The following is a 21,134-nucleotide window of genomic DNA, read 5'->3' as shown; positions in this document are numbered from 1 at the left end:
GTCTATACTGTATTCCCATTGGGTTATAACCTAATATTTCATTATAAAAATGATCATTTCGCCATAAGTCACCAATCATATGTTCCTTGTAGCCATCTATCTGTCTCTACCAGCGGGTGAAACGATCCATCCTTTTCAAATATTATTGCACTGGCAGAACACAATAGTATCCAATAAGTGGGTTGCAGATAAGGTGTAAACTCCCTCTATGTAAAAGGAGTAAAATATACAGGACCTGGGTAGGAATGACAAGTTCAAACTTACATTAAACATTCAACATGTGATCACACAGGCCTACAGTATGTAGGATAACATTAAGTGATATTCTAAGAAATCAATGATAACTTTGGCACTTAGAGTTGAGATATTATAACCTCTGACTAACATTGTATACACTTAACCAGATTCTAAGCAAAACAGTCCACAAAAATTCCCATTTTTATTGTTGGTCTTTAAAAGAACATGTTACTGTGATGACACTGCCATCTGCAGGGCCATTTGAATTATTTGTTTAACAAAAAAATGAAATGAGAGATGAATATCATTGAAAGAAATGGTACCACATTAACAGTTCAAACTGAAGAAATGACATTAGAAAGTCTAATGCTACATGTGTTCAATCATAATGAACCCAGCCCGAGACTTGTACATCAATTTTAATCAAAACCAGAGTTAACAAATGATATAACAACCGTGGCCAACATAAATTAGCTGATAAAATAACATTTTTCCCCCCAATATAAACTGCACAGAAAGATTGTATTAGTAGGTGATATGAAATCCCCTTAGAACTGTTTTACTGCACATAGTGAACTAAGAACTGGGATTAGGAGTGACACAAGAAAGAAAGAAAGAAAGAAAGAAAGAAAGAAAGAAAGGTAATTTAACCAACTTAATAATATGCATATTTAATGGTAAAATACAATGATATATAAACAGTTTTTCAGGAAACATTTTTTAAATTCCAAGCAATACTTTCCAGTTCAAACACAATCACCAAATCATACCAGTCAAATACTTTCAATTAAACAAGTTTATATAACCATTATGTGCTTTAGCTGAATTATGATCATTGCTTAAAACCCCTGTAATAAAATGTTATGTTGTAGGCAAAGCTTTATTCTCCCAACACCAGGTTGGATAAATGTGCAGAATTCTGCAATGGCAAAGAACCGCAAGTTTTAAGACCAAAGCAAAGGCTGCGAAGTCTGAGCGACAATCCTATTTCAAATGCAATCTTTGCCATTAAAAAGGATGGAAAATTGTTGATAAAAAATTAACTTGTACAAATGACCATTTTCGGTACAAAAGCTTGTAAAATGTAGTTGTGGTGCAAATCAATGCAGTGTCTCTTAAAATTGGTGGGAAACGTTTGCAATGGTGAGGACAGTATGTGCAGACGTGACTTGGGCCAGCTCACCAAAACAGCCATTTCATTTTTGTAGCAGCTACATTTCCAGTTTAGCATCTAATATTAATTGAATAACTAATTAAAGGTATAACCTAACACATAAATACCACTGAAGATACAGCATATGATGGGTGGGGAATAGTTTCCCAAACACAAAAAAAAAAACCTAAGAATGTTTAAAAGATGGCAGTAGAAAAATAAAAATGTCCATATCCACTGTGATTCCAATATAAACAACATGAAATGAAAAAGAAAAATTGTGATTTTGTTCATGTCTTTGAAAAGTGATTAAATGCATTTAAAAACAAAGAGATAATTCAGATATGATAATTAGAAAAAGGTTTAGATGCAGTGAGGTATTAGCTCCACATTCCTCTTGGCCGACAACGTGTTTCGATTGTGCCACAGTTCTACTGAAAGAACTTGAGGCCTGCAACAAGGAAGAACTTCTCCAGGAAGATCTCGGAATCAAGGACGGCAATGTGGGCGGCCCGGCCAATCAGGGAGTTGGCGGTGTTGGGCAGGGCATGAATGACATCATATCGCACTAGATTACAGTCTTTGTTCTGAAGTACTGGCAGCAGCAGGTTCTCAATCATCTCAGCATACACAGGACCTGGTAAGGACAAGAGAAACAGGCTGAACAGGGCAAGGTTTGGACCTTTTGATGTTCTTTAGTCAATTTTAGCCTCCCAATGTGTAGAATTGTATGATGGTATACAATTTAGTTTTTTTTAAACATAATCAGTCAAACCAAACTCACCTGTTTGTTTGTCCTTTAATGCAGTTTTGCACATTTCTATCCGTGCAGAATGATAGGGGACATAACGATCCTGCAGCGACCCCACCAGGACCACATTCCTGAAAAACTGCAGACCTTCAAAAGCAGATGAATATTAGAAGAGTTATCTCTACAATCTTATATTCCACATATATAGCCTGAAATATTTTTTTTGGGGAGAAAAAAAAAAAGCAAAGCTAACCAGATTTTTTGCTGAGCTTGTAGAGGAAAGTTTGGCGAGGATCGGAGTTATCACGGCAAGTCAGCTGAAGGAGTGACCCTGACTTTTTCCACTTCTGCATGAACCAAAGGCCTAGGAACAAACAATTAACAGTCATTTCACAGGTTTGACCACTATGACAGAGAGAGAGAAAGAAAGAGAAAGAGAAAGAGAAAGAGAGAGAGAGACTTGTGGTTGGCTGTTAGTGAAATATCAGAAAATTCCAAGATATGCCATCTTCTACCAGCAGCTAGATGATTTGAAACTTACCCGTGTTGACCAGAGCAGAGCTGTTGTACAATGTTCCCAGGTGAGGTCCAGAGAGGGAGAGGAAGGTGTGCAGCCTGCTCAGGTAACATTTAAACCTGGGCCTAGTTAGCACTGAGCGAACAATGAGGTTCCCCAAGGAGTGACCCACAAAGCTGCAGAGACCATAACGACACCACAACAACGTTCATATGCACATCTTTCTCACATTTACACTGTTAAATAACACCCTTTTTTTTTTAAGCAAACGTTTTACAAATTTATCCTACTCATTGTGAGTATCCTTATTTATTTTTTTAGATAATACACTATATATTCAATTTGGGTAAATAGAACACTTTACCTTATCTTTGACACTGTGAGGTTGTATATCTGAATGTACTGGACTATTTCATCCAGCAGTCGGTCTGTCATTGACTCAAAGTCAGCAAATGTGTCATTCTGTGAATGAAAAGAGAATTAAATGAAAAGAAAAGACTAAAGGTGTTATAGCTCATCCATGCATCATCTGTTTGCTTATCCACTCACCTGGTTCCTCTCTGACATTAGGAAGTCTATACGAGCACCAGGCAGTCCGAGCTCCAGGTAAGTCTTCACCAGTCTCAGGTCTGCACTGTTACCTGTCGCAGGAAAAGGGAACACAAAAAGACGCCAATATGTTTTATGAAAACGAAAAAAAGACTAAAGAAACTGATTCACTCTAGAAGATTAGGTTTCCTACCGTCCAGGCCGTGGACACAGACTATGAGATGGATGCCTTCTTCGCAAGTTTCATCTTCCTCCAGGCTGAAGTAGGGCACAGTGGATGCCAGCTCAGATACTTCACTATACAAGAAGCCAGGAAGCTTTAGCTGTTTCATTTCTTCCTTTGCCTTAATGAACCTGCAGAATTATAATAAAATGGTAGATGAATATTAATCTATAAATGTGCCAGACAGGATAAAATATCTGCGTGAAGTATAACATGAGAGAAATAGTGCAAGTTGACTCACGCTTTCATGTGTGGTGTGGGTGCACATTCGTACCACCGCAGGCTAGAGGAGAAGGAGGTGGAGGGACACGGAGGTCTCGCCAAGCTATGCCCAACACTGCTGGAGGCTAGGTTGGAGCAGATGGGAGCTTTTGATAAATCCTTCGTTTCATGGGGGTAGCCGATGCCGAGCTGTTTAAACAGAAGACTCGTCTCTGAAGCGGCTGCTTCAGCAGCCCCACTTTGCTCCTCATCAGCGACACCATTGACAAAAGCGTAGCCATCGCCTTCCTCATAGTAACCGTTCTCGATCATCTCATGTTGGTTCTCGTCCTCGTCCTCATCCTCCTCCGCCTGTGGTCCTGCCTGGATTCCCAGTGTGATAGCAGAGGTTTCCACAGGGCTGATCTCAGACACATCTGTGCTAGAGCATGAGCCAAAGTAGTTTTCTACCATCCCACGTTTTACCAGGTCAGTGCTGCTGGTGGCAGAGTTACTGGAAGGGCAGGCGGTATGGGGTTCACTACGGGATTCTTTAACAGTCCCAGAACCAGCTGCTTCCTCTAGTCCAAGATCAGAAATACTTATTAATTTGGAGTCTGTTTCCAAATCAAAAGAAGGTTTTATGAGTTGGGAATCACCTGCAGCAGTGTTAGGGGTGCAGGCCGCGTCGATGGCAGGTCTGTTGGTGTTATCCCCAGAGAAGACCACATTCTGCTCCTGCACCAAAACAATGGACTTCCTGCCTTGGACTTCAGCTCCACTGGAGCCCCTTGAGGGACCTTCACCCTCCTCATCTGAGGGCAAGGAGTTGATGGAAGTGAGAGAGGACTGGACTCCACTCACAGCACTGGTATTTTCTGGGTTAAGAATTTCTACTGCCCCAGCAGGCTTTTGCCCTGAGCTTTGCTGAACTGGCCGTGGTGCAGGACTCAGGAGGGGCCTCTCAGGCTGAAGGGCAGCTATGCCTGATTCAGCGATGCCTAGTCCTGCAGAAGTGTGAAGTCCTGGAACAAGCTGCGTGGCGAAAGAGCTGGGCTCACTTTCGATGCCTGAGTCCGAGAGTCGAGATGGGGCGCTGGGGGCTCCTCCATCTGGCATCCTGATACAGTCACCCTTCACCTGTACTGAGGCCAGACAGGACTGGCTAGGCTGTGCTGCCTCTTTACCAGGCCTTTCAAACACAAAGTCCAGTACAGACTGTTTTGATTCACAGATGTCTGTCTGTGTGATCTCAGGAATATTACTGCTTACAGTTCCATCAGTCCGACATGGTAGGAGAACAGTTACTTTGTCCCCTTGGTATGGGTCCTTTTGACTTGGTTTCACCTCAATTTGCTTCAGCCCAGCAGACCACTGTGGCAGCTTTTGGCCACTATGGTCAACTTGCTCATCTTTGCAAAGCGGTTGGTTGCATGTAGAACTAACCCCAGTACCAGCCTGAGGATTATCCTGTGCGTCTGTGTTTGTAGGCTTTTTGAAGGAACTAATATCGTCATCTGCAACAGAATCAACAGCACTGTTTCCACACTGTGCTGAAGTGGCACCAGAGTCAAAAACTGAATTTGCACAAGTCCTTAAATAACTACTTGAGTCTCTCTGTGAGGTATCTCGATCCTCTTCTTGGTTTAGGGGAGCTTCCCCTTCCTTGTGCTTTGTGTCACTATAAGGAGCTTTGAGGTTCTTAAAGCCCACCAACACCACAGAGTCCTTGGAGCCCTGCCTAATCAGCTTCTTTGAGTTCTCAGTTTTTGAATTTTTCTTCAGTTTGACTGACTTGCCCTTGGACTTGGGTGGTGGATCATAGCTGTCAGGCCAGGTGTTATCCATAGGGGCACACCGAGTCTCAGGTATGGGGCTGGCTGCTGCACTGCACTCCTTGGAGTTGGGCTTGTCCGTTTTGCTGGACACTGAGCCAGTCCTTGTATTGTGCACGCCCAGCCAGGGTCCATCGCGATCTTCAGATTCAAACCATGTTGAACATAAAAAAAGGCAACAAACAAAAGCACATTTGATTTAAAACAAATAGTCAATGCCTACTGACTGTACATGCAGTTGGGTGGTTATACTGTTTTTCTAACCTTCAGTGATAGAATCCAAGTATCTATCCTCAAAGATGACTGGCAGTGAGCTAACATCACCATCTAGGTCTGCACATTCCACCGGAAGTGGAGGCAACGACAAGAAGTAGCTGGAGCTTTTGATAGCATTAGTCATCTGCTGGTGACTGTGAGCGCTGGTGGAGGAGGGGAGGGAAGGAGAGAGTAAGACAAACAAAATATATACATACCTGGGTTATCAAGCCTGAGCCTGCACCTACTGGTCTGAAATACTATAGTCCAACACTGTATTTCATAACCTAGACAAACATGTCACTGCAACTTACTGTAGTTCCTGATAGGCTAGTGCAGATTGTCTTGGATGCTCGAGACAAAAGAAAGCCTCAGCAAACCGCCTCACCTGTAACAAAACCACATTACAGAGTATACGGTCAGGATTCAGTCTCTTAAGTATAGTTTCAGATTAGTTATCGGATCAAAAGAGGATTATTGTCATTCAAAAAGGTAACTAGACAAATATTTCAACTTGAAAAAGGAGTTAAGAAGTTGGGACTCACTCTGAGTGTATGGTGCTCCATAGCTAGCAGGGCAGCAACATGCTCCTGCAGGGAAACTACCTCTAGGAATTGTCCCCAGAGAGCCATGAGCAGAGAGCAGAGCTGAGCCAGGTTCATATTTACCAGTTCTGCCAGCTCGTCAGGGGACTCGGCTTTCTGCTAAAAGTATAAAAGACACGAGTCACCCACCAGAGGGCTCAAGTGAGCATCATTCCCTCAGGAACAATGGCATGCAGTTCTATGCAACAGGACTTTGCACAATGAGTAGGATTTTCCTAAAGTGTCTTAACAAATAACTAAACCCCCCCCAAAAAAAATAATCCCTCTCATTCATGACCCACTAGAAAAGTGTTTTGCAGTGTCTGTATTGGCAGTGATCCTGCCCTAGTCTGCCTCTTCAATTTGCTGCGTTAGGGACGTTTCTCGACGTGAACCTCTATAAAACCGTAGCCACCATGTTTCAGACTGTAACCCTTGATGAGCCGGGGAGGAGGGGCCAAATTTGAATGTTGTCCTCACAAACCGAAAAACGACAAATCCCACTCATTGTGCATTTAATCATTTTCCCCCTGAAGTTAATTGTTACTTGAGTCACAAGGACCCCTCTCAAAGACACTAGAGTACTGTAATCCTTCACTTCCATAAGTTTTTTTGGAAACAATTAATAGTTAAGTTAAGCAATAATAATTAGGCCATTATGGTTTTTCAAGTAACTTTTATGCCTTGTTGACAAACGAATAGTGTACAATCATAAAAAGCTGTTTTTTTTATAATCAAATAAAGTGGCAAAGTAATCTGTTTAAATTCCTGTGTCTGTCAAAGCTATTGTTATTGGATTTCAATATGAAATACTATATTTGTAAAGAAAAATGCATTGACCTCCATAATGTGCCACCATCATCTAAATAAATTCCTATCATTTCACAGCTCTGCAAAACAACAAGAGAAATCTCACATACACAATAATGAAATGTTCCAGAGAGTCGTTTTAAAAAGGCAATTCTACCAACTGTGAAGAAACATCTGAGAGCTTGCCAGTCTGCTTACAAATGAAGAAACTATCTAGCAACACAGAGGATTCAGTGGCATCTCTTCTCCATAATTTGCTGAAAACCTCGAGTCGCCCCTGTAACTATAAAGGATTCTCACCACTGACTCCAGTTAAGCTTTCTCTTGCAATTTTGTACTACTTAGTAATGAAATATTTCAGCTTCAATAACCACAAGCACAGTTTCCCTTGATGCAATAAAAAAAACAAGATTGCAAAAATAAACCTTATTCCCTAAGCCTGTTTGTTTGTGCTCCTTTTATATGCAGCAATAAACCCAGTTTGCATGCATGGTACCATTTGCTTCCACCTTAAGTCACCTTTACCTACAAAAACACACTTTCCAAAATCAAACAAAGTGCATCACAGATTATTGATATGCCCACGCACACCCTAACCAATCTTACTACTGCTTCTTTCATACATAAAATGAAACATTATTGTCCATTGCCAACAAATCAAGACTTCACACACATGCCCTCCAGTCATAGAGACACACTGATTCAATGAAAGTTTTTTTTATTTTCCCAACAACTTCTATATGGCTCTTTGCCATATTTCTAAGCACCAGGCTAGTTGCTTTCATAGGAATTGTTTTGCATCATTGCCTACTGAAGAAATATTAGGAGAAGATCTTACCTTGACTTGTTCACATAACTCAGCTAGACGGGCCTCTAAGTCCAGTTGTTCTGAGAAGGCAGAGGAACAGCATTACTAAGATTCACTTTTATAATGCATCTATTTAAATTATACAGAATGTATTTTAAAGAGCCCGTAATACAGGCAGAAAAAAACAGATGTGGTGTTAGACAAATTGTAGAAAACCACTGTGTTACGAGACTCTTTGACCAAAGCCTAGTTATAAAGACAGAAAGAAAGATGGAGTATGTATATACATATGGCATGAAAGCATAGCAAAGTATAAAGTGTCTGGAAAAGGGGACATAAAGAGGACATGGTGTTTTCTACAAAGAGGAAACTAGAGTGAAGAGGAAAAAAAGAGAAAAGGAAGGCCGATTTGAGGTAAGGGTCGGGACATACCTATGTAGACGTGCCTTTGACTTCGGGGATAGGGTCTTCTGAGTACTCGCTCATATAGGACTTGCATGCTGGGCTTGGCTAGTAAGATTGCACATATAGGTATATTTAACTTTTTTATTATTTGGTCATCTGGGATGGGTTAATATCTGTCCAATTGTGTGGGTTAGGTTTAGTGAGTCACAGTTAAATCGACGACTTGTATTTAGCATCTGTTAGAATTTGGCTTCAGTCTTTTGGTTAACAGACTAACAGACTTATCTAATGAGTGCAAGAATGAGTTTGTAAGTATAATGAACTAAGATTAATTAACAACAGTTAGATTACTGAATGAAGTTAGCGGGTGGCTGGTTGTGTAGTCTGTTTAAAGGGTCGAACATATCGATGTGTAGGGATCAGGTGAAATGATATGAGAACTCAACAAACTTGCAATATACAACAAACACCGATGCTGAAAAGACAAAACAATGAAAATCCAACCAAGGCAAAAAAATGATTGTAATGTATGACTTTGAGAATACTTGCTTCTTCTCAGTACTTAGGTTGAAAATAACAACAATAAAGACTGTGCGGAGACATAATTGATTAAGTCTGGGATTTCATACAACCTGAAGTCACTGTGACATGAGTTGCAGTGAAGCCATATAGCTGTATACCTAGTTCCATACGATGGGAGGAGGGCAGGTCCTTGGTAATAGAGGTGAAGTAGTCAAAGAGGCCCTGGTAGGCTAGTAGGAGGTTGGAGCAGAGGTTATGGTGCAGACTGAAGGCATGCTGCAGACATGGGTCAGACACCAGGAATGTCCTGCCCTGAGGGATCATGAGGGACACAGAGAAGACGGTATAGATGATTTAATTCTGTAAACAATATTGAATTACTGCTGTTCTGAACATACTAATGAGTTGTAAACATTGGGTTTATAGCCTCTGCCAGGGGTTTAGACAAACTCTCAGGCTCAGCAACATAATCTCAAATGCTTTTGCCAATTTCAGATTTGTTAATAATGTGTTGTGCATTTAATTTACACAATCCGTAGTCACAACAGAATCTATTGAAAAACAGTAAGTCAAGTTAATAAATTACTGTTAAAAACATGATTATTGATGATGAATTCAACATTAATCTATAGTGGTACACCCATATATCATTCTATAGAGCAGAAAATGCTTTAAAACGGTTACAGTAATCACCACAGCCCTAAAAAATCCCAACAGATTATCCTGGCAGTTACTTCCAGACATTAATTTTGTGTGAAATGTCCAGGTATCGAGGCGTAATTGTGCTTTCTGCACAGATACCTGTAGTGAAATGAATAGTGGTCGATGTGTTGGTGTTCCCGAGCTGCCCATTAGTGATGCATCAAGGAGCAATGAGGGTTATTGCCTCTGTTCTGTCTGATTGATTTGTACATTCACACAAACGCATCTCAGGGGCAGCTTCAGCTGGCCGCCATACTCTGTCAGAAGAGGCCAATTACTCCTGGCCAAATGTGACAAAGGTCTGATAGATGCCCTATCTGTCAACGACCAGACATGTCTCCCTGCGCTTCAAATGCAACAAATGTAACACAACATTCTACCTGAAGCGAAGAACTGTCAAATCCAAGTCGACAGCCATGTCCTTATAATAATAAAAGCCTGTATTACTGGCAGGCAGCTTTGCCTAAACAATACATGTATGGTTGTTTTTATTCTTTCAGCTTTTTCTTCTTCCTCATAAAAGGAAGTATTATTAGATTTATGACAACCATTTACTTTGTATCAAGTGCTTAATATAGCCCTTTGTAGTAAAGCATACTTGTAAAATGATACAAAAGGTGGCATCTTTCAGACTTTCATGACAACTCAGTAGTTGAGAAGCATCTACAAACATAATACAACTATTTCCAAAGACATTTTCATTGCTATAAAGGAGGAAAACTTACATCTGGTGATACTTGCTTCACATAACTGCCACCGAACACCACATTTTCCAGAGGTGGGATGACGGAGTCTTTGCTCTGCGGTGGAGCGTTGCGGTTAAGCCATGTGTTTTTTACTGGCCGAGGCAAACTAGGAAAACACAAAGAGGGAGTTCAAAATCAGCCAATCACCACAAGAATGTAATGAGCGCTTCTAATGAGGTTTCTTCTACTTTTATCATACATTGCTGAACATACATGTCAAGTTAAATACAACAGCTTCAACTGTAATGTTACATTTGTTGTGGAGTATGCAAAAGGATTTGTGTTGGAATTCACTGCAAACAACAATAGTAGATAACATGATGGAGATTAATGAAAGAGCTGCAGCACTTCCATGAATGTATAACTGCATTCAGTGAGTGTCTGAGCGAGCATGTTTTCATGTGTTCGGCAGCAGTCTGACCTTATTAGGGGCTGATGTAGAGCCACTAGGGAGGCATGGATGGCTACAGAGACAACAGACAGGTGGAAGTAGTCAAACATGACATTGACATGTTGGTGGATGCCTCGCTGAAGGCTAAAGTGCAAACGAAGTGTGCGGCCGCTGATATTCTGTAGAGAGCTTGGATCATCTGGCCTGTGGAAATTAAATAAGGCAGATACAGCGAACAGCATTAGTGCCTTATTTTTTTTATTTATAAGAGATGCAAATATCAAATTCACAAACACTGAAATAAGAACATGCAGTTACAATTTTGCAACACCTACGTGTAATCACCATCTGTGAAATATAAATCCAAGAAGAGCTGGAAATCAATGTCAATGAGGGACTCTTCCACCTGAGGATATTGAAAAACAGTGAGACAGTCTAATTAAGAGCCAGTGTGTTAAAGCATATGATGTCCTTAGTCCATCAGCAAGACCCATACAACACCATTCAAGGTGTGTGCTTTTCATTTGATGGCATCAGCAGTAATAAGTCTGATATATTTAGAAGCCTTTGGTGATCTTAATCCGTTACCCTGAGGACACAGCAGATGTCAAAAACACTGTGCCTCGTTAGAACAGTTGAACCTCAGCACAAAAAACAAGGCTCTCCAAGCAACTGTGGAGCAGCACAAACACAGCAGAGGCAATTTGGCATAAGATATTCATCCTGACAGGTTTTTTGGGGGTTGATCAAAGAATCACTTTGAATCCACCACCATGACATTTTGCAGGTGCATCATGCTTCTAATGTACTGCTTTAGCAATTTGGGAAAACAGCACCTGTCTTCCCAAATTGTGTTCATACATTTGTTAAAAAAGAAATGTCTGTCCACATATTCTTGCTACAAAAAGTTTCACACCAACTCCTCTCACTATTTATTTTACGCAAAATACTTGAGGACAAAATAGAAAAAAACATTACAGAGAACATGTGATGCATGCTATATTCAACAGTCAAAGAAACTCATGTAAATTGGATACATTTTAAAAAGGTACGTCTCTTTTACACCAAGTCGGCGGTGAGAATTGGCATCATATAGAAAAAGATAAAATTGGGGCTTAATAAAACATATTATATATATTGGGATGGGGGCATAAAATAAATCTCCTATAAAAGCATCACCTGCTTCCACCTTTTTTTTTTTTTTTTTTTTTTTTTTTTAGTTGAGATGAAATGAAAATACCTTTTTGACCTTTTCATATTACATCCCCGGCCATTTATGCACCGACTTAAAAATATATGCAGAAAAATTACCTTCTTCTCATCGAGCAGCATCATCACTTTGAAGAGGAGGACGTCATTGACCACAACCTCTTCATTCTTGTACAGAATTTGAAAAGTTTTGCTGCAGATGACATCATCTTGGACTGAAGCAGGGAACGCCAGATCAGAGCCTAGACAAAAGCCACCAGAATTAACTGTGGGTTTATGAAAGATAAAAATGTAATTATTATAGCAGTCCTGTCTCCTTTTCCATGTTTTTCTGTATATCCTTTAGGAACACGTGACCACACACACCGAACCATAAGTATGTCAGGTGTTGTTACACATGGATGACAGTTCAAAGATGGAGAGAAATCCAGATGGATTTTGCAGATCCAAAAAAGAAAAATGATAAATGAGCAAACCTACAGATAATATTATTCATAGACTCTGTGCCAAGAATTATCTGATCTTATCAGGTTGGCATTGAAGATAACAGTTTAGTGAAGTGCTGTTTCCCCCCACGCTATTGAGCAAGGTTTTCAAAGTCATAAAAAATGGAATTTAAAACATTGGAATTACACACCCTTGATGATCTTGTATATTTATGAAACAAATAATTGAGAGCTTTGTGCAAAATGAGCAGTGCAGGTCTCTAAGCAAGGAGGTGCAGCATATGCACTAAGCCTTTGAGAAATAGTGAAGCATAATGAAGGATTGGCCTATGAGATAAGCCCTAGCAGCTCCCTGTTAACAAAACAATAAGTTAACCAAATCTGCAATAACAATTTTCGATGAATCGGTGCTAATATCAGAGAGCTGAAAGTGATGTATGCAAGTCCATCTGAAGTATGACTTAATTAGTGTCACACGCTTTCACAGGGACACATACAGCCCTCTGATAAGAAAATTAGAAGTGTGTTACTTTATGCATACTGCAAGTTACGAAGTATTACTTCTACTTTTATAGTTTTAATTGGAGAACTTAAAGGAAAGGGACAGGGCCTGGGTGGACCAACTTGGTTATCCGGAAAGGGTGCATGAATCCTTTCAAAATACAAAAAAATATCTCTTTCAACCATCAAAAATATATTTACCTGCCGGGTGAAGCAGACTGGTCTCAACTTTGTGTGGGACCCGGGGTGGCACCTTAAGACCGGCACGAATCTGGTAGAACCTGAAAATGCAGAAAAATTGTGTATTAGCTTGGTCCAGAGCAACATTAGAGGCTCAGTGACGGAGGAACAAACCGCAGAGGTTAGCCACAAGCACTTGCAAAATGACACTACAACTTTCATGAATAAAAAATAAGCACTTTCTGTTGCGGTCACTCATGTAGTAAACCTGAGCTCTTAAGGCACTGACGATCCAGGAGCATAGAGCAGGAGTTTTATCTCCGTAAGTGAAATGTCACTACACTGCTGCTGTAAAACACTACACTGCTGCTGTAAAAAGGAATTTTGATTACGATGACTTGAAGCTCTGTCAATACAGGCTTCCTAAGACATACATTTTTCAGGTTTCAATTAAACACAAATTGTTTTTCAATTTAACTATACATGCAGCACTACAGTAATCAAGACATATTACAAAGTAAGTGGAAAGTGAGTCAAAAAAGGGCGGTCTCCTCTTAATCAAATAGTTAAGACTAATCAGGCGTTTTGTTTCCTAGTCGGCAAAGAATTCTTAAATCATTTTTTATAGCTTTTTATATGCTGAATGATTTAATTCCAACAAATATGAACACATTTCTCTGGTAAAGAGAGTTTTAAAATGGTGCTTTTGAGTGAGTCTTTGTGGAGAAACTTGTTTTATAGACCTGTCAGTTAAACTCAACTGATCAAGTCCTCTTTGGATGAGGCCAGCCCTAGAGTCAGAATAGAGAAGCTCCTCCACACCTGTGTCCGTGTTGGTACACTCTACTGCAACAATGATCTAGGTTCTTTACTGGGCCATGGTCAAATTAAATAAATATGTAAAATGGTACAATCTAACACTGTTTAGCATGTTTTATACTGTCTTTACAAAGAGCATTTTCTGATCGGGCGGGGGTCAGAAAATGCTCTTTGTAAAGACAGCATATAATATACTTGAGGTGTAACGACGATTACCAACTGTCCCAGATTGTCTGGGACGCTCATGGAATAGACGCTGGTCCCCTTCTACCACAAGCAGCAACCCAAAGCTTTCTCCCTCCCTCTAAACCATGCTATCATAGCTGACTTTTTCATTAGCAAGGTAGACTTGTCTGCAATGTATTTTAGAAAAACATTTCTTTGGTGAAGCATGAAAGAATTGCCACATGGTGGAAACACATGGGAAAAAAAGAGCAGAGACAATGTAGAGACAATGAGACAATCCTCACCCTCTTTGGAACAGGTCCACGTTGTAGAACTTGTGGAGCTCCACAGAGAACTCCACTGTGGCCTGGACTTCTGTCATCTTGGTCTCTACAGGCAGCGGTGCCTTACATCATCTTGGATACACCTGTAGGCCTACAGGTTAGAGTAATCAAATTGGTCATTCAAGCTCAAGGATTCTTTTGTTAAAATAATCTGGGCTAAAGCAAACAGGTTTTAGGAAATCTTTCTTTCAACTTGGGTAAAATGCAGCATTTGCCAGGACTGAAATGACCCACCAAGTTACACAAAGCCAAGGCCAAGCCCTATTATCTTAACCAAAAAAAAATCAGAAGAAAATAATTAAAAGAACACATCAGCAGTCGTCATGCAGTCACAAGAATATGCAAGACTTAGACTAACTTTTATGGGAAATTATTAGCAGTGAATGGGGTCTACATCTGGCATATAAGGAACCCTGTCCTCTGGGCCCAATTGGTTAACAGCCCTGACAATTATAGCATTAGGATGACAGGGTAAGGAAAAGTAATATATATATATATATATATAAAAAACATTGCAAAAATAGTCCTGAAATACAATGTCACCAATTGGTAGTGTTAGAAATAAACACACACATCCTTGTCATTAAATGCAATAATTTTTAGCTCAAGGTCTATTCAGAACTTATTAAAGAAAAGGTCATGTAGCTGTACACAGTAGTGTGGGGAAAATAAAACTGGCAAAAACAATCATACAGACGGTCCCTAAATTAGTCATGTAATGAAATGAATAAATTATCCGATGAGAGACTTGAAGTGAAGTGAAAACCAATATGAGTTACAAACGGCCACCAGGAATTTGACCTGGTGGATACGGATGACTAATGCAGAGCAAATAGTACCAGGTTATGTTGATCCATTTCTGGAAGAAGTTATCTTTAAAAGCTGTCAGTTAAAGACTAAATTAAACTGGGCACGACACAGAGGACATGCAAGGACACTAAATGAAGAAACTGGCTGTCCCTGACACATTTGTGTTTTAACTTAGGGTTTAATTCCCTTTTCTAAGACCTTGTAATAGCCACGTCAACATTTTTTTAATAAGAAATTGACACAAATAATTATTTTGGCAGACAGATTGAGCAACTCAGTCATATGAATCAAGCCACCAAATACAAGCTAAATTATTCAATCATGTCAAACCACTGACAGCTGCTATTGTTGAGCCAACTTAGCAAATAAACTGTGAGGTGTACAATAATGACATGGAAGGAAGGAGGGGGAGGGGGTCATTGTCGTCATTGTTAAACCTGTACAATAGACAACCAATTATCCAGTTTCTAATGCAGGGATCTATACATATTTACATAAGCATCTCTGCTGCAAAGTAACCCAAAAGGAGCAAATGTACATTTAAGGGTATTATCAAAGGTTTGTGATCCCCTGAAGGTCAGACGGTGAGTTTAAGGGCTGTCAGAACAACTGGCTTATCAAGTTTAAAGTCTTTAAGCAGTGTCTGAAGATGTAACACTACACGTATGTAAAAGGATGCTCATATGGGAGAAAAAGAAAAAGGTTGAATACAGGTGTTGACTGCTTAAATGTTGGTGGCAATAAACCAGCTGAGCTGCCGACGTAGGCTGGAAACTCACATCAATACAAAAATGTAATTTGGAGAAAAAAAAAAAAAAAAATCTAAGAAAATTAAATGCCACATTTTCCTAATCAAACTCCAGCAATTGCAGGTACAGATGAGGATATGCAGCCAGCACTTACGATGATTCAAGTCAACAAGCCACCTCGGAGAAAGGACAATTAAAACATCCAAGTCTTATTAAAAGATATATATATATGTATGTATATATATATATATATATATATATATATATATATATATATATGTGACAAGGCCTTCACATACTCCGGTTTCTTCTTTAAAAAACGGGAACCTTTACGTCACCATCTTAAACTGAAAGTGACCCATTTTGCAAAACGCAGCATCTATTAAACTTGAGCCTTCGCTGCGTTGCGTGGATGCCATCACCACCGGGCAGCGCTAAGTGGTAGGGGCACAGGTCCGTGGCATGTGGGTGTTTGACGGTTACAGGTGGGAAGCTAACAGTACACATTCTGCCAAGGGCCCACACAAAGGTCAGGAACCATCTGACAAACACGTAACAAAACGTAGATGAACAGACCAACAGGGGAAATAAACTCAATCATAGCCAGTTAGCGTAACATTAGCCACCCACCGAACATTAGCCGCAAGCTAACGCTACTCACCATTGCGTTGGCAAGCGAACATTAGCTAGCTAACCAGCGTTAGCTCCGACTTCAGTCCTCTCTCTCGTCGTCCTTTCGCTGGCAGAAAACACTACTGTGCTGGCTGTTTTACGTCCTTGTTTGGCAAGCGTCAGAAGAGAGAAACGCCCTTAAAATAACACACCCAGAAGAGTGGCCATGTTTCTCCCTGAGCAGCGCTGTTTGTGTTTGCTAGCCATCGAGCTAGCTGCACTCGATCCGTAGAGCTGACAGCACCAGCCAGCGCTGCTTCACATGCACGCTTACGAGCGTTTAACTGCGCGTTACTGCACATACCAGAGACGCAGTTGACGCACATGCAAAATTGCTACCTATACATGGAGGGTTTAAGTGTTATATGCATGTAATTATACTGATGAGAATTATAATAATATATATTGTAATTATTGTTATTATTAATTGTATTGTTGGCCGTTTTAAAAATGTAAATATATTCACATTTTGTGACACTGCGCATGTCACTAGTTATGAGTAAGTTAACAAATGTGCTGAAGAATAGTACTATCTAAGGTTTGTGTTGTAAGGTCCACTGGGTAGGCTGGCTGTGTCTTGTGCTTTGTGTTTTATTCTCTGTGTGAGCTGGCTTAACGTGCCAACAAAAGTGTAATTGAGTGCATGTCAAAAAAAAAAAAAAGGTTGGACACACCTTCTCATTCAACTACTTTGAAGAATCTAAAATATAAAACATATTCTGTTTTTTCGAGCATTTGTTTGTTTACCACATAATTCCATATGTGTTCCTTCATAGTTTGGATGTCTTCAATATGAATCTACAATGTAGAAAAAAATAAAAATAAAGAAAAACCATTGAATGAGAAGGTGTGTCCAAACTTTTGACTGGTACTGTACATTTCAAACAAATTATTGGTAATAATCACAATGCATTTTAATGGATTCTGGATGCTTTCTCTACAAAGTAAATATACAAGTATTCCACCTTATTTCAGGAATAGCAGAATTAAAACTTTTTTCTTCCGCTTTGTCTGACAGAGCATCCCAGCTCAAACTGCTTCTTAGTCAGCGTCTCTTGATTTTCAGTTTGAACTGCACTGGAAAAATGCTGTCTGAATACCATGCAACCATAGAGATCACAGAGAATGCAGTTCCCAAAAGTGCTGGACAAATAAATGCAATGCAGGGTAATACTATCTTTTCCAAACCTAATTTGCCTAATATTACTTACTTTATATTACACAATCGTCATAAAAGAACAACAAATGTGGTACAATACTGCTACTTTTTTCTTGAAAAAACAACAACATTAAATCCAAGGTGGGAGCAAGAGAGCTCCAGAGGAATGTAAAGTTGACACTGTGGAGACTGTTGACTCACTCCCTCAAATAAATGACAACAGTCGAGCCTATAAAAGACCCCTCACTGTGACCTGAAGGTTTTCAATCCTGCTGAGGGAGCAACTATCCAGGGTGGTTTTCTCTCCTGCAAGCCGATTTATAGAAACATCCAGCAGCAGGTGCTTTTTTTTTTTTTTAACTTTCAGATCAAGCTATGAAATGGGTGGAGTCAAAAGGTAAACAATTTATGAAACCTTGACCTTGTGAATGATGTAATTGATGCCAAAACTGTGGCAGTTTCAATTCTATAATGACAGTCACGACGCAAACAAATTCCTAACTCAAACTGCATAGCTAAGTTTTTTTTTGATTGCATTCCAGAAATATCCTTCTGTACTCATTGTGCTGCTGCTATTTGATCCCACAATATCTTTGCACAGGACTTCATTCTCAACGTAAGTAGTCATCTAAACTGCAAGGTGCAATTGGTGAGATAACAGTGACAAAGGCAGACAAAATAATGTGAACATTTTACATATGAACACCTCAACATATAAGTAACACAACTACCAGTCCCGTGCATTGCTGCAAAGGCAAGTCATGTTCACTTGAATGCCAATTATCAGTATCTGTCAACCCACTGCATACTCAATATGTTAATTATACCTCTGCTGCTGTTCGTCTTTGTTGAAGCACTTTCTCTGTTCTTGGCATGTGTTGTGGCATGCGTTCCTCTTCACACTTTGAATAAGTGTGTCGTTTTGCTTTAATGTCTTTGCAATGAGGTCTGTGGAGCTCTGTTAGCTGTTTAATGTTGCAAACCTCTTTTATAGCTGTCAAACTCTGCTGATTGATATTCATTGATTTTATTATACATGACTTATTTTCTCTTATCTCTTACACACTGCTGCCCTTATCTATATTTTATGACATGTATCCTATGTGTGTCTGTGCAGCACTAACATTGCTGGGTTAGAGAGTCCAGCTGTGTGCCTGTGAATAGACTCAACTGTGCATACACTGATAAATACAGTACTGACAAAGCATCAAAGTATTATATTCCAGTATCAGCTGTGGTCATGTGAACAGAGTCAGATAATTAATACAATGCTGGCAGCCTGCTTTTCAAATGTCAAAAGGAACAATTTGTTGTATGTGAAACATTTATTCAAACTTAACAAGACCTTTAACTTCCTGTCCAGATGTGTTAAAATTGGCAAATCTAGAGCTTAAGTGTTAAAGAGGAAACCACAAACAGCCAGTGATAGCCTAATATTTATTCAAGGAGACAGCTTTCCAAACACTGAGCTTTTATTCCCTCACCACAACACACACACACACACACACACACACACACACACACACACACACACACACACACACACACACACACACACACACACACACACACACACACACACACACACACACACACTACTAACAGGTTGCTTTCTTTTTCCATCTTGCAGCTGTGAGATTTTCATCTCAAGTTGGTATTCATATGGAGCAGCAGTCCATGTGCCCTCAGATCAGCATTGGGGAGGATCATTTCCCAGGTGGATTCACAAAAACTATAAGCACTGTTTGCTTTTTTTAATTTGCTTGACATTTGCCCGATAGAATTACAGTAAAACATATACTTATTATTCAGAAACTGTATATTTGTTAAACGGAAAAAATCATCTTATATTACCATAGCTTGGAAAAAGCAAAAAGGTATATTGTAAGTATAGGTATATTGTTTCACCCTTCCAAATAATCATTGTAGCAATTTGTGATACAGCAGGAACTAACCACGGTCATGAGCTGCAAGATTATTATTTTTTGTATTTAACCACTCTTTTGTCCCTGCGCTCTTAGGGTTTTATATTATGTCCCAGTTCCACATTGCTGAGCTGGCAAGAAGGGGCACTGTTAAAAAGGTTGCAGGATCATCTCCCCAGCACGTTGCTTATCAAATAGGCCCAGCATTCAACTTCAGGATCAACACAAGGTAAGGTCAGGCCCTAAAATGGAGTTGCATGAGTGAATACTGACGCCTAGTGGTTGAGCTGGCATAATGCCATTTAAGCTGTCCATGGTCCTGAACATCATAGACTGACCTTATCTGTACCATCACATTCCTTCTGGAATCCATCTTTAAAAAAAGAAACCACACACATATGGCATTTATATGATCATATATATGATTTGACCATTATAAACAGGACAATAGTGGATGATACTATTTATGTTTGGTACAGACATTTTAATCGAATATTCAAGGCGAGTGTTTAATAGTCCATCCTTTATGTTTCAGATCAGCTTATCCACTGGGCCTGCCGGAAGAGTTTGCATTCGTGGCCGTGCTGCGCATGAGTGGCAGCTCCATCAGTAAAAACTGGAATATCTGGCAAATGCAGGATGAGAATGGAAAGGAGCAGCTGGCCGTCGGACTCAACGGGGAGTCTCAGTCTCTGGAGTTTACCTTCACGGCGCTGGACACCGGGAGGCAAACTGTTGCTTTCAGCCCTCTGGCTTTTCTTTTCAATGACCAGTGGCACAAAGTCCTGCTCCAAGTCAGCAGGCGCTCTGTTATTCTTTTCGTGGACTGTGTTATGGTCGGTTCCCAGAATATACCACCCCGACAAAAAGTCAGTGTGGATGGCTTCACGTTGATAGGAAAGCTAAAGGACAACCCAGTGGTGGCAATTCCGGTACGTCTATCAAAGCACTGAGCCGACTGGTTATGCAACTAAAGCAATAACTATACATTTTTCGACATTTTAGAATTCTACCAAAGTACACTAAAGTTCACCCACATCCACGGCTACTACCCAACACTTCACCATCTAGAGCAGTGGTTCTCAACCTTTTTCAGTGATGTACCCCCTGTGAAATATTTTTTCAGCCATGTACCCCCTAACAAGCACAAAGCATTTTTGGTTGAAAAAAAGATGTAATACACAGCGCTCTGCCATCAGTGTCTGATTTATTAAACTGTCAACACTGAATATTGCATTGTTGCATTGAATTCAGTTCATGAACTTACAATTATATTTAATTTAATATTTATTAAATAACTATTTTTAAAGGATTTTTTAATGGATGCTAATTTTAAATATATTTTAAAAAAAATCTCACGTACCCCCTGGAGTGCCTTCACGTACCCCCAGGGGTACACGTACCCCCATTTGAGAACCACTGATCTAAAGGAAGGAGACTGGTGGAAGGCGATTACGTTTCTCAAA

The 21,134-nt window shown here is 39.9% G+C and overlaps 1 protein-coding gene across 5 annotated transcripts; it reads right to left on the bottom strand.

Annotated features, from left to right (window-relative positions):
• Positions 1-437: 437 nt before the first annotated feature.
• On the bottom strand, positions 438-16,848 carry fam135a (family with sequence similarity 135 member A). Of its 5 annotated transcripts, XM_054600051.1 has the most exons (22): positions 16,574-16,848; positions 14,315-14,444; positions 13,047-13,126; positions 12,001-12,164; positions 11,025-11,095; positions 10,720-10,893; positions 10,278-10,404; positions 9,009-9,162; positions 8,356-8,433; positions 7,954-8,003; positions 6,267-6,425; positions 6,036-6,109; positions 5,731-5,885; positions 4,291-5,607; positions 3,672-4,212; positions 3,401-3,561; positions 3,208-3,299; positions 3,023-3,120; positions 2,683-2,834; positions 2,395-2,505; positions 2,175-2,288; positions 438-2,027 (listed from the first exon to the last, which is right to left on the bottom strand). In XM_054600051.1, exons 2-22 carry the CDS (start codon positions 14,389-14,391, stop codon positions 1,822-1,824), a joined length of 4,155 nt encoding a protein of 1,384 aa, XP_054456026.1. In that variant the 5' UTR covers positions 14,392-14,444; positions 16,574-16,848; the 3' UTR covers positions 438-1,821. The 5 variants fall into 5 exon arrangements, with proteins under 5 accessions (XP_054456026.1, XP_054456022.1, XP_054456023.1 ...); XM_054600047.1 differs by having other exon boundaries at positions 3,672-5,607; XM_054600048.1 differs by having other exon boundaries at positions 3,672-5,607; positions 6,267-6,422.
• Positions 16,849-21,134: the final 4,286 nt, after the last annotated feature.

The sequence above is a fragment of the Anoplopoma fimbria genome, chromosome 6, assembly GCF_027596085.1.
Source record: "Anoplopoma fimbria isolate UVic2021 breed Golden Eagle Sablefish chromosome 6, Afim_UVic_2022, whole genome shotgun sequence".
Taxonomy (NCBI): domain Eukaryota; kingdom Metazoa; phylum Chordata; class Actinopteri; order Perciformes; family Anoplopomatidae; genus Anoplopoma; species Anoplopoma fimbria.
The sequence above is the reverse complement of the archived record's forward strand: the minus strand, read 5'-3'. Positions and strand labels throughout refer to the sequence as shown.

Coding starts and splice junctions, on each gene's coding strand:
- fam135a (XM_054600047.1), bottom strand. CDS start 14,391: ATGACAGAAGTCCAGGCCACAGTGGAGTTCTCTGTGGAGCTCCACAAG. Junction 6,110..6,266: donor TGGAGCACCATACACTCAGA/GTGAGTCCCAAC, acceptor GTTTTGTTACAG/GTGAGGCGGTTTGCTGAGGC. Junction 2,506..2,682: donor CTCTGCTCTGGTCAACACGG/GTAAGTTTCAAA, acceptor GTTTGTTCCTAG/GCCTTTGGTTCATGCAGAAG.